This window comes from Elgaria multicarinata, chromosome 1 (genome assembly GCF_023053635.1).
Source record: "Elgaria multicarinata webbii isolate HBS135686 ecotype San Diego chromosome 1, rElgMul1.1.pri, whole genome shotgun sequence".
In the NCBI taxonomy this organism is placed as follows: domain Eukaryota; kingdom Metazoa; phylum Chordata; class Lepidosauria; order Squamata; family Anguidae; genus Elgaria; species Elgaria multicarinata.
The window spans coordinates 103,456,322-103,469,950 of record NC_086171.1 but is presented as its reverse complement, the minus strand read 5'-3'; the positions used below and the strand labels follow the sequence as shown (position 1 = coordinate 103,469,950).

The 13,629-nt window shown below is 42.8% G+C and overlaps 1 protein-coding gene across 5 annotated transcripts in view; it reads left to right on the top strand.

Moving 5' to 3' along the window:
• Window positions 1–8,514: 8,514 nt before the first annotated feature.
• The window catches only part of SEC16B (SEC16 homolog B, endoplasmic reticulum export factor), a 54,388-nt gene continuing 49,273 nt past the window's right edge, over window positions 8,515–13,629 (top strand). For 2 of the 5 annotated variants that reach the window (XM_063134125.1, XM_063134101.1), the window contains exons 1-3: window positions 9,711–9,788; window positions 11,155–11,514; window positions 13,352–13,443. In XM_063134125.1, coding sequence (XP_062990195.1) covers window positions 11,219–11,514; window positions 13,352–13,443 — 388 coding nt within the window. In that variant the 5' untranslated portion in view covers window positions 9,711–9,788; window positions 11,155–11,218. The other 3 variants (XM_063134117.1, XM_063134108.1, XM_063134135.1) reach the window with 3 other exon arrangements.

Here is a 13,629-nt window from a genome sequence, read left to right as displayed (position 1 = left end):
AGTAGCAATGAAAGAAAATAAATATATACAAAGGAAATGAAAATAAAATCTATTCACTTTGGCAATTGCTCAAGCAGTGTTTTTTCTGTAAACGAAAAGTATCTGTGGCTCTCTACATCCTCATGTGCTTCACCACCACGACAGACATGTTTGTAGAGATATCACCTACTTTGATGCCTCTATTTGGACAAGAAAAGCAAGAGGTAAATTATGCAAATAAAGAGATAATCCCTGCCTCCAAAATGCTGCAAAATACTCCACTCTTGTGGCAGAAATGAATTTCAATGATCAGTACATTGCTGCACAATTATTTACATATTTTGTCTCAATAGCAAGTTCTTTTACAACCTTTCTGGTTGTAAAATTGTTAGGCTTCTACAAACATGAAAATTGACAGCTATCCCTTAGTCATCTATTTACAGGGATGTTTTCCTTACCGTGGGCAAGATGTTCACTGAAATTAATAAACAAAAGAAAGCATGTAGAAGCCTCTATAAAACATTGTGCAGGACTTCCTCCCCACCCAACCCCACCATCACTTTCTCTGGTTTTTAAACTCTCTTCTTAAACTATAATCTGAGATCTAGAAACCTGCTTTAATAAAAAAAACCCCAACATTTCAGCGTGTCAAATTCTGCAGTTCTGTCTATATATACAAGCACCATCTGTTTTATAACTGCTACAATGGTGTTTCATTGAGAAAGGCTAAACTTTTTTTTCTGTCTTCACAAGCTGCCAAGAATCTAAGGTTTGGACCATTGTTACCAACAACAATCAAGCCACCCATGAACTATTCATGTGAGGGAAGGGGGTGTTATTCGTCTTTTAAACCAATGTTAAAGTTTAAAGAAATCTTGTAGATAATTCATCAGCTTGAATTATGGATGTTCTAGTGTCATGGTCCCTTGGCTTTACTTTGTAGTCCAAAGGAACCATTTTAATTACAGAACCCATGGTAGAGTGGGCAGAAAATGCTTTGTTTTCTGGTCTGTCAATTAACTGAAGTGTTCCTTTTCATGAAAGATTCAGAGGAAAGGATGAAAGTGGTCTTTCAGGGCTTCTGAACTTCTCTGTAGAAGAACGATAGAACTTCTACATGAGTGCAGCCTGGATGCTCGGTTGGCATGAAGCCACTGGAACTCCCACCCTGTGGCACCCACTGAAGCTCTGGGCAGCTCTGGCAGAATGAGGTGGTGGAATCCTGAGATGGTAGAGTGGGGTGTAATTTTTCAGATATTAGGTGTGGGAATGCCATCCTTGGATGCTCCCTCATCAAATAAAACAATTCCCTACAAGTAAAAGGCTAGCACATCACAGAGAAGACTTCTAATCAAGCCTGCTATACTAGTTTTGTACTTGTTGGGAACTTTTTGGTTTTCCATAGGTGAGCATTAAAAATTTGTCCTGTAGTCTGAACCGGTAGCTCTTCCATACAACTACTGTAGGACTCTGCTGTCTCATTCCTAGCTCTGTAACTGAAGATCCAGACTATAGTGGGTGACCTGTTGGATTACAACCCCCATGATCCCTGACGATTGGCTGTGGTAGTTGGTGGTAATGGAAGTAACATCTAGAGGACCATAGGTTCATCATCTGTGGATTAGAAAGATGTAACAGATCTGCAGTCCTTACAATTTGACATTGACCTGGTTTGTAATTAACAAGAACCCATGGTTTAAACAACCCATGGCTGTCATGCATGAGTGAGAGCTAGCGAGACTGAACTGCCTCCCACAGACCTCCAACCTCTGCTTTTACTCAACAACCTACAATTGGCCCATTCATAGGTTGTTGAGCGTGACATGGGAACTCGGACCAATGGATTGTTTATGGTTTGTTGTTTGGTTAATCCCTGGGTTGTTTAGCCCATAAACAACCCAGCACTCTGGGTTTGTATGCCACGCTCAGCAATGTATGAACAGGTCGATTGTAGTTTGTTGAACGTTTTTGCTTTTGCAAATGACACCATGCTGGTTTTTTGGGGGTGGAGTGGGGTTTGCCTTTCTTCAAGTCTCTTAAGAAGATAATACATGTACACACAAATACCCAATTCTTTAAGCAATGAGAATTTGAGGTGTACAAATATTTAGTGCAGGTTTTGTTACCTCGAAATGAGGTCACTGGAGGCTTAGGGCATTTTTGTGGCATATGTGTGTACAGGTGGCGCATAAGAGGAGGTTCAGAGCTCCAACCCTTCTAACACATACTGCTCCTCCCTTAAGTTTCTAGGGAGACTCGTGCACCCAATGATATTGCCAGAACTCCAGCCATCTAAGCTTTCTGACTATCCATCCTGATCTTGTCTGAGTCTCTCCTAGCTGGAAGCTGCTCTGCCTCAAATACTAAACTTGAAGCTTTTTCGCAAAAGACTTGATGACTGTCTCCTACAGAAGAGGGAAAGCTAAGGATTAAATCCAATATCAGCCCTACTTAGCGTAGACTTAATTTAGTCATGACTAACTTAAGTCCCATTAATTTCAGTGGGTCTACTCTAAGTAGGACTAACATTGAATTTAACCATAGGCCTTGATCCTTGAAAGACACCCTCCTCTTAAAGCTTCATCCCACGTACCTGCTTCCCTCAGATTATCCCCGTAGTGCTAAGCTTTCGCGGTTGTTGTTGTTTTTGCTATCGGGCGACAACGATCCTTTGCACACCAGGAAGTGAGTTTAAGGGGGGAAATGTAAAAATCATTAAAAATCCACAGATTCAATTCAAATTTGGTATGCTTAAAGCTCTCCCTAATATCTATTACTGTGCCAATTTTGGTGTCTTTAGTTTTAAAGCTTACGCAGATGTAAGCATTTCTATAAAATCCTGCTCCTGCGCCCCAGCGGCGGCTCAGAAGATACGCTCAAAATGTAGGGGCTAAATACGGCAAATCTTTTTGCTTTATTGTGCAATTAAGGCAGGATGCACGGGAGTACTTCACAGTCAAAGCAGATTATAAGGTGGAAAACTTCTGAGTCCTTTGCATGCAATTCACAGTGATTGCACAGTATAACGCTGGTGTGATAAAGCTCTTAGGGGAGTCCAGCTTATAGATGTCCACTGCTGGGAAATCAGGATCTTTTTCAAATTGATGGAGTTCCAGGGCGTGGATGATTTGATTTGCGAGCTAAGCTGCAGGCTTTTCACCAAATGCTGGAAACTTTTTTTCATGCATTTTCCCCACAGGTTCTGCAATTTGCATGGCTTTTTTCTCAATAATTTGTGCAAGTTGAGGAACCGGGGGTGGGGTGGGGTGTACAAAACGCCTGGAAAATCTGTGAACTGTTCCAAGCCACTGCAAACTGACTTGGTCACTGCAGTAGGAACGAGAAGGAAGTCTGGGGTGGGTGCTAATGTAGGAAAACCCATTGAACTCAACCCCACAAATGGATTTATGTGATTAATTATAAGATTAATCAGCCAAGATTTCTTTGAGCAGATGACAGCCCTAGAAACAAGACATTGCATCCATAAAGATATCAGGCAGAGGAACGAGTCTGTATTTGTGAAATCTTTGCTTGGATCTTTCTCTTCCTTTGTCCTGACTCAAGCCTGGAGTGTAAAAACAGCTGGAATGCCACAAGGCGCTTCTCTAAGAACCGCGAGTAGATCTTTTGTGATTGTAGACAAAGACAGCTCAGTAAGAATTCAAATGTACAGCCAAGTAGCATTTGTTGCTGCAGGCATAACATGGATAGCTCGTCTCCCAGAGTGCTTCAGTATTATCAGGAAACCACACCTGGAAATGGTGCTGTTGCAAAGGCTGAAGGCCATTTCGCACATAGAGAATAAGTGCAAATGTGTTCTGAGGGGAAATGCAAACACAACTACCTGGGAGAGAAAGAACAGTTATTTTTAGAGTCCATGTTCCAGAGGGGTAATCCTATTAGCCTTCAGGGCGCCATATTGGGCCTGTTCAGACAACATGCTAAGCCATGGTTAGGCCACTAACCCTCTTGCAGCACATGGTTAGTGACTGTGTTTAAACTGTGGCTATGAAACACCATGATTAAGAATGGTTGACACGACACGCTGAGCCATATTTAGCTCAAAATGCTTAACCGATGTGGCTTAGCGTGCTGTCTGAACAGGGTCAAAAGCTAACAGAGATACTGAGGCATGAACTTTCATACATCAGAGCATCAGACGGGCATCACACAAATGTTCATACTGGGACAGTGAAACAGATTCATTCTGGCTCATGTGAGGCCCGGCCCTGTTGAATTTAGGTAATGGTTTTTCTTCTTGTTTTTCTCTGCTATTTCTGTGTGGGAAAAGGCTGCAGTACGTGGCTGTGGCTTCCCTCGGATGGAGAAGAGATTTTTAAGGGCTTGGTTCTGTGACCATACCAAATAAATAGTTTAATCTTTTAAAGTGGAGCGCTGGGCTGAAAATAACATAATGGAATTTAATAGGGATAAATGCCAAGTTCTGCACCTAACAAAAAGAAATCAAATGCACAGTTACAAGATGGGGGACACTTGGCTCAGCAATACTACAAGCGAGAAGGATCTTGAAATTGTTGTAGAACACAAGCTGTAATCACAGTATGATGGCGCTGCAAACAAAATAAATGCTATTTTGGGATCCATTAATAGAAGTTTAGCTTCTAAATCATGTGAAGTACTGGTTCCTCTCTATTTGGCACTGGTTAGGCCTCATTTTGTGTCCAGTTCTGGGCACCACACTTCAGGAAGGATGCAGACAAGCTGGATGGGGGTTTAGAGGAGGGCAATGAGGATGATCAGGGGTCTGGAAACAAAGCCCTGTAAGGAGAGACTAAAAGAAATGGGCATGTTTAGCCTGGAGAAGAGAAGGCTGAGGGGAGACATGATAGCACTCTTCAAATACTTGAAAAGTTGTCACACAGAGGAAGGCCAGGATCTCTTCTCGATCCTCCCAGAATGCAGGACACGGAATAACGGGCTCAAGTTAAAGGAATCCAGATTCCAGCTGGGCATCAGGAAAAACTTCCTGTTAGAGCAGTACAACAATGGAGTTAACTAGGTTAACTCCATTAATAGTTAACAGTTAACTGTTAACAGTTAACTAAGGAGGTTGTGGGCTCTCCCACACTAGAGGCATTTAAGAGGCAGTTGGACAACTGCCTGCTCCCTGCTCCCTGCTCAAGCCAAGCACCTCTTGATATGCCTGAGGCGAGGGACAAACACTGCCTTTCTCCAAACTATGTGGAGAAAGGGGTTAAATGGAGAAGGATTTCAATATATAAAACAATACGCTGTGAATTATATGTGCTGAGGTGAATTATTGTCAGAGTGGGTGCTAAATGTATAAACTTCAGATGATAAATGCCAAACAGACACATGGGATTTTTGTGGTAGTTAAAACAAAATGATTAAAATTTATTTTTAGAAGTTCACAAGCTTTGTTTCAAATTAAAACATTTCAAAACCTTTTTGAGACCTCTCATCCAATCCTTTCACCCATTCACGTACACGTTTTCCTGTCACACACACATTGTCTTGAATTTTATTATCAGTATTATTTTACACAAACTGTCTATCTGCGCACCCCACTCAAAAGACACCACTCTCTACACTGAACCTCAAATTCTCCAGAACCCAAGTACTCTGCACACAGAGAGCTAAAGCACTAAAGGCTAAAGACTCTAAGGCCAGAGCTAGACCTAAGGTTTATCCCTGGATCGTCCAGGGGTCAAACCTGTTCATGTAGGTGACACACAGGGGATCCAGTGCTCAGTCAGGGGCGAATCCTGGATGATCCCAGGATAAACCTTAGGTCTAGCTGTGGCCCAAGAGTACCTAAAAGTCTCCCACAATCCCCTCAGTCATTCCCTTATATATCGCTCCTCTCCCCTCCTAAGATATTCAATCTCCACCTACTCAGGTCAACATTCTAAGCACCACAAACTTACCAATTTCGGACATGCATTAGGGAACTGACGTGTGGGGTGTAACGCTACAGAAAGCTCCATAAGTTACCCCAGTGCTCTTGCAGGTGACATTACTCCTATGCTGAAAACAACAGTATCCATTTAAAAAACAACAGTTCTGGGGGTCCATTAAAAAACAAACTTAGCGTTGTTAAATGATATTAAATGCCTGGGAGAAGAGAAAAGTCTTGACCTGGCGCCTAAAAGATAACAGTGCTGGCGCTAGGCAAGCCTCATTGGGGAGATCATTCCACAGTTTCTTTTTTTTAAAAAAATAATCTGTCAGGTGTTTCCATGTAGCTGTGATAAGTACAGGTCTCATAATGACACACTACTGCCATTGTGGGGGGCATGCCTGCAAGAAATTGCTGAGTCCCAGGAGTAGCAAAAATTCAAGTTCTTCATTCAAGCCACTCTGATTCAAATTAATTAGGCAATTTACTCTGTATCTATGTACATTAGCCATTCCAAAGTACAGAAGTGCATTTACTCTTGCTTGCTTTAATGTGTTGCCATCAGCACTATTAGAAAGACAATTTAGTAAGATTCCAATTAATGAACAGATATGTCCTTGCGGTGCTGAAGCAATAGAATCTACTGAACATGTTCTTTTGTATTGTAACATGTATAAGGAAAGCAGAAAGAAGCTAATTTTTCCATTACTAAAAGCCTTTTCTAGAAGTACCTCCACAACTTTGGTATTAATTTGTTTTATCTATTTATTTGCTACATTTATATACCGCCCCATAGCCGAAGCTCTCTGGGCGGTTTACAAAAGTTAAAACAGTAAACATTAAAAGTATACAAAATTTAAAAACATAAAAACAATATAAAAACAACAGTATCCATTTAAAAACAACAGTTCTGGGGGTCCGTTAAAAAACAAACTTCGTGTTGTTAAATGGTGTTAAATGCCTGGGAGAAGAGAAAAGTCTTGACCTGGCGCCTAAAAGATAACAGTGTTGGTGCCAGGCGAACCTCATCGGGGAGATCATTCCACAGTCGAGGGGCCACCACCAAAAAGGCCCTCTCCCTTGTTGCCATCCTCCGAGCTTCCCTCAGAGTAGGCACTCGGAGGAGGACCTTAGATGTTGAGCGCAGTGTATGGGTAGGTTCATGTCGGGAGAGGCGTTCCATCAGGTATTGTGGTCCCAAGCCATGTAGAGCTTTATAGGTTAAAACCAGCACCTTGAATTGGGCTCAGAAACGTATAGGCAGCCAATGCAAGCGGGCCAGAATCGGTATTATATGTTCAAACCTCCTTGTTCCCAGTTATCAATCTGGTTGCTGCATTTTGCACAAGCTACAGCTTCCAAACCATCTTCAAAGGCTGCTCCATGTAGAGTAGGGTGACCATATGAAAAGGAGGACAGGGCTCCTGTATCTTTAACAGGACTGTAGAAAAGGGAATTGCAGCAGGTGTCAATTGAAGTGAGTGAACTTCCATCTTCATCACAACAGTTAAAGCTACACTAGCTATAGTAGAGTGGCCAGATACAAAAGAGGGCAGGGCTTCTGCACCTTTAACTGTGTTGATGAAGAGAGAATTCCACCCTCTTCAATTGACACCTGCTGAAATTCCCTTTTCTACATTCCTGTTAAAGATACAGGAGCCCTGTCCTCCTTTTCATATGGTCACCCTAATGTAGAGGGCATTGCAGTAATCTAATTTGGAGGTTACCAGAGTATGGACAACTGAAGCTAGGTTATCCCTGTCCAGATAGAGGCGTAGCTGGGCCACCTAAGCCTAGAAAGCACTCCGTGCCACCGAGGCCACCTGACCCTCAAGTGACAGAGATGGTTTTAGGAGAACCCCCAAGCTACGAACCCCCAAGCTACGATCCCCTTGTATCACTGTAAAGTTTGCCAAGTTTTTTTTTATGACCTCAATGCAAATTAGGGGGAAAACGTTATTCTCCTGAGAGAAGGAATTTTATAAACAGTATTTTGTTATTATATTACTTTTTGATTATCTTTTACATGCCTTACATTAAATGTGCTGGTCTGTGACCGTAATAAATGAAATGATGACGAGGACGATTGTCAGAAGTCATCCACCCAATGAGTTCATGGTCAAGATGAGACCTGGGCAGGACCTACACTACTGCTTTAAAACGGTTTATAACAGTAGTGACAACTGTTGAGACCCAGGACACACGCCATATAGTTTTCAAAACGTTTTCAAAGTGTTATATCCTGCTTGGTGTAGATCTGCCCCTGCAACCCTAAATATATTTCGATACAAGAGTGGAAAGCAATGCATCACTTCCTCAAAGGCTCTTCTTGCACGTGTAGGAGAATTCCCACATGCCTGGCAACTCCGCAAAGTGATCGTCCCAATGTAACAAGTATTTCGCGTAGTTATTGTATCAAACACACTTGAATGCGACGTTTCTCCGGCTGCTTTGATGCCTAAGACAATACAGGGGGGCATTAAAATGCACAGGCGCCCAAGAATCACCTTCCTCCGGTACTGAAATGACCTTCTTTCTATGGCGTGTCCACCCAACCGCCTGCTATTTCCCTCACTCTCAGCGTCCTTAACAAAGAGTTCCGGCAAGAAGCAAGACTGACAGCTCGAAGGTTCCGACTAGCTGACGTGGCAGAGAGAGCCCGGAGAAGCGGCTATGCCAATGAGCAGCGCTTGTTGCCATGATGGGATGCAGGAGCATCATCAAAGACTTTGATTTAGTGATAGGAGGTGTAAGTAACCTTTATAAAAAAAGTATTAATAGAGAAAACTAGTGCGCATTTAAAAGGCGGAATAAGGCAAACGGGATTCGTGGCTGGGAAAGAGGAAAATGCATAAAATAAAACTGCTCTTTATACTACCTTTAGAAAACTTCACCGTTCTTAGGAAAGAAAGAAATGCCTTGATTTTAAGAGTCATTCTTTAATAATCGGTTCTTCTAGACCGATTTGCGTTTTGTTTCAGCTACATCCCAAAGGAACTAATCAGCGGCGAAATGACATACAACTTCGCTTTACAATTTTCAAATCAAGTTGGCTTGTGATTCGTTGGTGGATTTGTAAAAACAGACAAGTCAAGGGAAGCTTTAAAGGATTTTAATCCTTTAAAATCCTTAATTTTAAAGGACTAAATGAAGGTGAACGAGGATGAAAAATGTGAATTACAGTGTGACTGTACCGCTGCACATTGCTTTGGAAGAATTCCCAGTTTCGTTCAAGGAAGAGAATCCTGTATTACTGCCTCACCCAAACTAGCACCCGCCAGATGTGTTGGGACCACAACTCTCTGTAACCCCCCCCCCCAGCCAACCCGGGTGGTTGGGGATGATGGGAGTTGTAGTCCAACACATCTTGAGGGCGCCAGTGTGGGGGAGGCAACTTTATTAGTAAGTGGGTTGTTTGCTTAATTTGAATGTCTTTTTCTGCACTTCTATAAACTACTAATGGTATAGTTGAACATCAAGTGCGAACTGAAATAGAGAATGTTCTCCCCACAGATGTTTGAAGCTGTGATGGGTGAGAAAAACATCTGTAATGCAAACCTGGGTGCTGGACAGTTTTCCCAAGCCTATATTGGGATTTTTCAATTCACCTTATCCCAGACTGCTCATATTTTAACAAAAGTCTTTGACTGTTCAGGATCCCCCCTCCGCTTTAAGGATACACTCCCCTGTTTACAAACAGCTACCAGCAAGCAGGCAGGCAAGGTGCCCTTTGCCCTGCTCAATGAGTGTTCCGGCATGGGCTGGGACTTTGGCACAGAAAAAAGCCGAGAGCACTGACCCAGAGCGGGCGGAGAATCAATCAGGTGTCAACTGATGTGGCAGGCGGACTTTGACAGCTGCCTTTGGGGACGTGTAGAGCTGAGGCCAGGCTGAGACAGCTGAAGCTGGTGGTCTCATTTGTAAACAGGTGTGTGTGCGTGGGTGGACACATGTGCTGATGGGAACGTTGATGCTCATCCAGTTGATCCTGGATTTATCTCGGAATATCTGAGGATGTAATTGAAACCCATTTTGTTTGGTCTAAGATTGGGGTGAAATGGATTTAAACATTTACGCATGTTAAAGTTGTGTACTAGATAGGTTTGGAAGAGACAGTTGTAATCAAGTAGCATTTGTTAGTGCCAGATGTTATGACATCTCACTGCTGGATTGTAAAAGATGGCAGAGGGTATGTGATTTTTTTTAAAAAAAATCAGCTAAGAAGGGCAGCAAGACCTCAAATTGTTTTAAAATGTAGCTTTCAGGGATTTTTGCAGGTGTGTTTTTTGTACAGTAATATAGGAGTAAAGAGATCAAACTGAGAACCAGAAGCACTTCAGTTTCTGGCCAAACACAGGGCTTTTGTATGATATGGAGAAAATGAATGTGAAGAGTATAGAACAATTAGGGAAACTGCTGCAATGATGTTGTTATTTGTTGTTGTTGTTGTTATTTACAAATGTTGAGATCAATCATGGTTGTCTGAATCTCTGTACTGAACATGTAAAAACTATGTGTCCAAAACATTAACTTCCAACTTCAAAATGAAGTGCACACACACTTTATGTCAGTCTATGTACTTCGCATCAAGGTGTTCAATTTCAAAGCATTTTTCCCCTTCAAAATTTGAGTCTTTGGATACTGAGGAATGTTGGGACAAAAACTGAAGTGGCAGGAAGAGAGGATTGTGGAATGTGGACAGGAGAATTTGCTTGCGTGTCTGCTCTTCTGTTGGCAAAACAACCCAATTGGTGACTTGACGGTGACCATAACCAATAGGCATCAGATTCTGGTGGGCAGTACCATTTCCACGCTCCTAGTATGTGTCACACCCACCTTCTTGGTAGGAGGCCAAAAGGAATAGCTTGGACAAATTGATACTGACCCAGGAAAAAGGAAAGAGGCTCTACATTTTGGGAGCTTGGTCTTCAGGGGTTGCTGCTGTTACTTTTGGGGGATGCTATTGAGTTGGGTCTAGCATCGCCTGCCAATGTGCCAGTTTGCCCTCTGCCTGCTCAACTATGTGGAGAGATATTACCAAACATCATCTAAGTTTGTAGTTTGCTCTCTTCCAAAGGAAGCTGGAGCTACCTTTCCAGAGTCTATAAAGGAGCGACACGGAGACAGGCAAAATGGAAGAAGGGCTTCGTCCCCTTTATACAGGGGAATTTTGCAAGATGCTACGTGCATGCTTGAAAGCACATCTCCACAGCCATAAGAAATTGTGTATCTTATTTGGAAGAAGGTCTGCTTTCATTGTATCACCTGCCTTGTGGCTACTCTTATGTTTGCAGGAAGCTGAAGCAATCTTGATACTAAGGAAAACGAAACAAAAACAGGACCCACAGCAATTTCCAGATGGAACCTTGGGTTCCACCACGGCAGCCCCATCCACGAGGGAGACACACAACATGGGCAGAAGGCTATGACAGGGGTCCATGGAGAGAAGTCTCCCGTGGCCCTCCACCTCCTCATTCCAGGCACAACAGTGAGTGGATGTACCACCATCAGCCCCGGGCAGGGCCTCAGCCTTGGCCGGAGTCTCGAGTAGAATACTACCATCCCACCTACCATCCAAGGCTACAGGACTATAGGAGACCAAACTCCAGGGCAGGGTATTATGAAAGCGGCCACCCCAACTGGTCATACTCAAGGTAAGGTTGGTATGAAGAAAGTAATATTCACTAGGGCTGTGAAATTGTTTGAGGAGAGCAGCTGGACATCTTCTTCAATATACCTGCATATACCTTCTTCAATATACTTGCATTGAGCAGGGGGTTGGACTCGATGGCCTTGTAGGCCCCTTCCAACTCTGCTATTCTATGATTCTACCTTCACAGCCGTTCTCTGTCTCACCAATAGAGCCACAGGCACTTGTTACCACTGTTCACATCTGTATCCCTCCAAGGAGCTCAAGACAGCTTAGAAGGGCTGGCTCCATATTGTCCTCACCAGAATCCTGTGAAGAAGAATAGGTTGAGAGATAGTAACAGGCCCCATCCTGTGAGCATAGTAGTCAAGCTGCAAAACTTTTCTAATATGGTGAGAAAACCAGCATGTGGGATGATTTTTAAATGGGAAAATGGCCCACAGAGAAAGGCTTAAACACTCCCTTCTCTGCTCCATTACTCCAATCAAATTTGGAGTTCCCTATGACAGTATTAAAGCAAAAACAAACAGTTTCAGGAGACATATATTGGCTTGATTAAGACATAATGGGAAAATGTGATTTCCTGACATGTGAATATAGGGTGACCATATTTGGGAAACCAAAAAAGAGGACACCTAGTGTGTGTGTGTGGAGAAGCAGCTTTCTGAGTCCTGCAGAAAGTACGTTAGTCCCCCGCCACCTTAAAGAACCTGATTGGAGTGGAGGAGGGGAAAGGATTTCATTCTGCACCACCACCATCCACTCCAATTGGGGCCTTTTCTATAATGTCCACGAATGACCCACTTTCCCCTTTAAGACCTCAATTGGAGCTTGGGGTGGGGGAATGATGTGCCTCAAGAAAGCATGTCACTCCCTCCTGCCATGCTAATGGCAGCCTTAAAGGGGAAGGTGTGTCATTCCAGGACATTATTGAAAATTATAAAAAATCCCCCCTGACACCATGGAAAGAACAAAAACCAGGACAAATCCGGGGAAATCCTGACAGTTGGTCACCCTAATGAATAAGCTGTAGGGTGCTTTCCCCTACTCTCTTTTGAGTCCATGAGGAGAAACTCAGGATCATTCACATACTATTTTAAATAACCCACAGTTTCCCTTCACGTCTGAATGAGGGGAACTCTAGGTCACTTAAGCTATGGTTTCAGATAAAACCAAGATCTGAAAACCTAGTTTGATTGTGGTTTCTCACTACAGCTAGTGGTTCTCACTAACTGTAGGTTAAATGCTTCACTGAGTTTGGATGTCATGGGAAATGAAAGTGGAAATGAAACCGTCCAATCATCTTGTGGGCATGAAAGAAGAGAAGGGATGAGCCTGTGATGAGCTCATTCTCAGAGTGGAAACTGTGGTTTCCTGGTACATCTGAAGTGGTCTTATGTGTCTCTGATATCACCTTTGGTTTTTAAGGTCACGCGGCTTCTTTTGTTTGTACTTCCTTTCTGCCCTCCTTTCTCATCCAGTTTGTCCCCTGGTCCTCTCACTAGGGTTGTCACAAGTTATCTGGGTTAATTATAGACTGTCCAGCCCAGACAAAACAAGTAGGATTTCAGGGGGCATTTGTCATTATAACCACAGTATAATCATGGCTCTCTATTCATATTTTAAATTATTAAACAGAGAGTTGCAGGAAAGGGTCATTTTAATGACCAAAGGCTCATTAGAACCCATTGTTATCCTACAGAACAATATTTGAAACTATTTCTGACATTGCTATTTCCTGCTTCTTTATCATTACAAAACAAGAGGAATTTAGAGAGCTACCCCCAAGTAGATATGCCTTCCCTTCCCTTCCGCTTACTCCCTTTTGGATTATACTTCAGGCAAGGGTACGAAGATGTGTATCGGAGCTCTGCGGACAATAGCACATATGGAGGCTACCAGAGATCCCCCCAAGTGCAGCAGAATGAAAGAGGTACTGCATTTTCCATAGGAGGGAGGGGGGAGCCCAACAGTTTTACAAAATGTGTTTGTGATCGGTGTGCGCTTGTATATATACACGTCTCTTTCTGGAAAATCACTGCTAAGTCAGTGAGGAAAATAAAAAGAAAGAAAGGAAGACCATCAGCAAAACAATGAAACCACGCAGAGGTCTAAAATC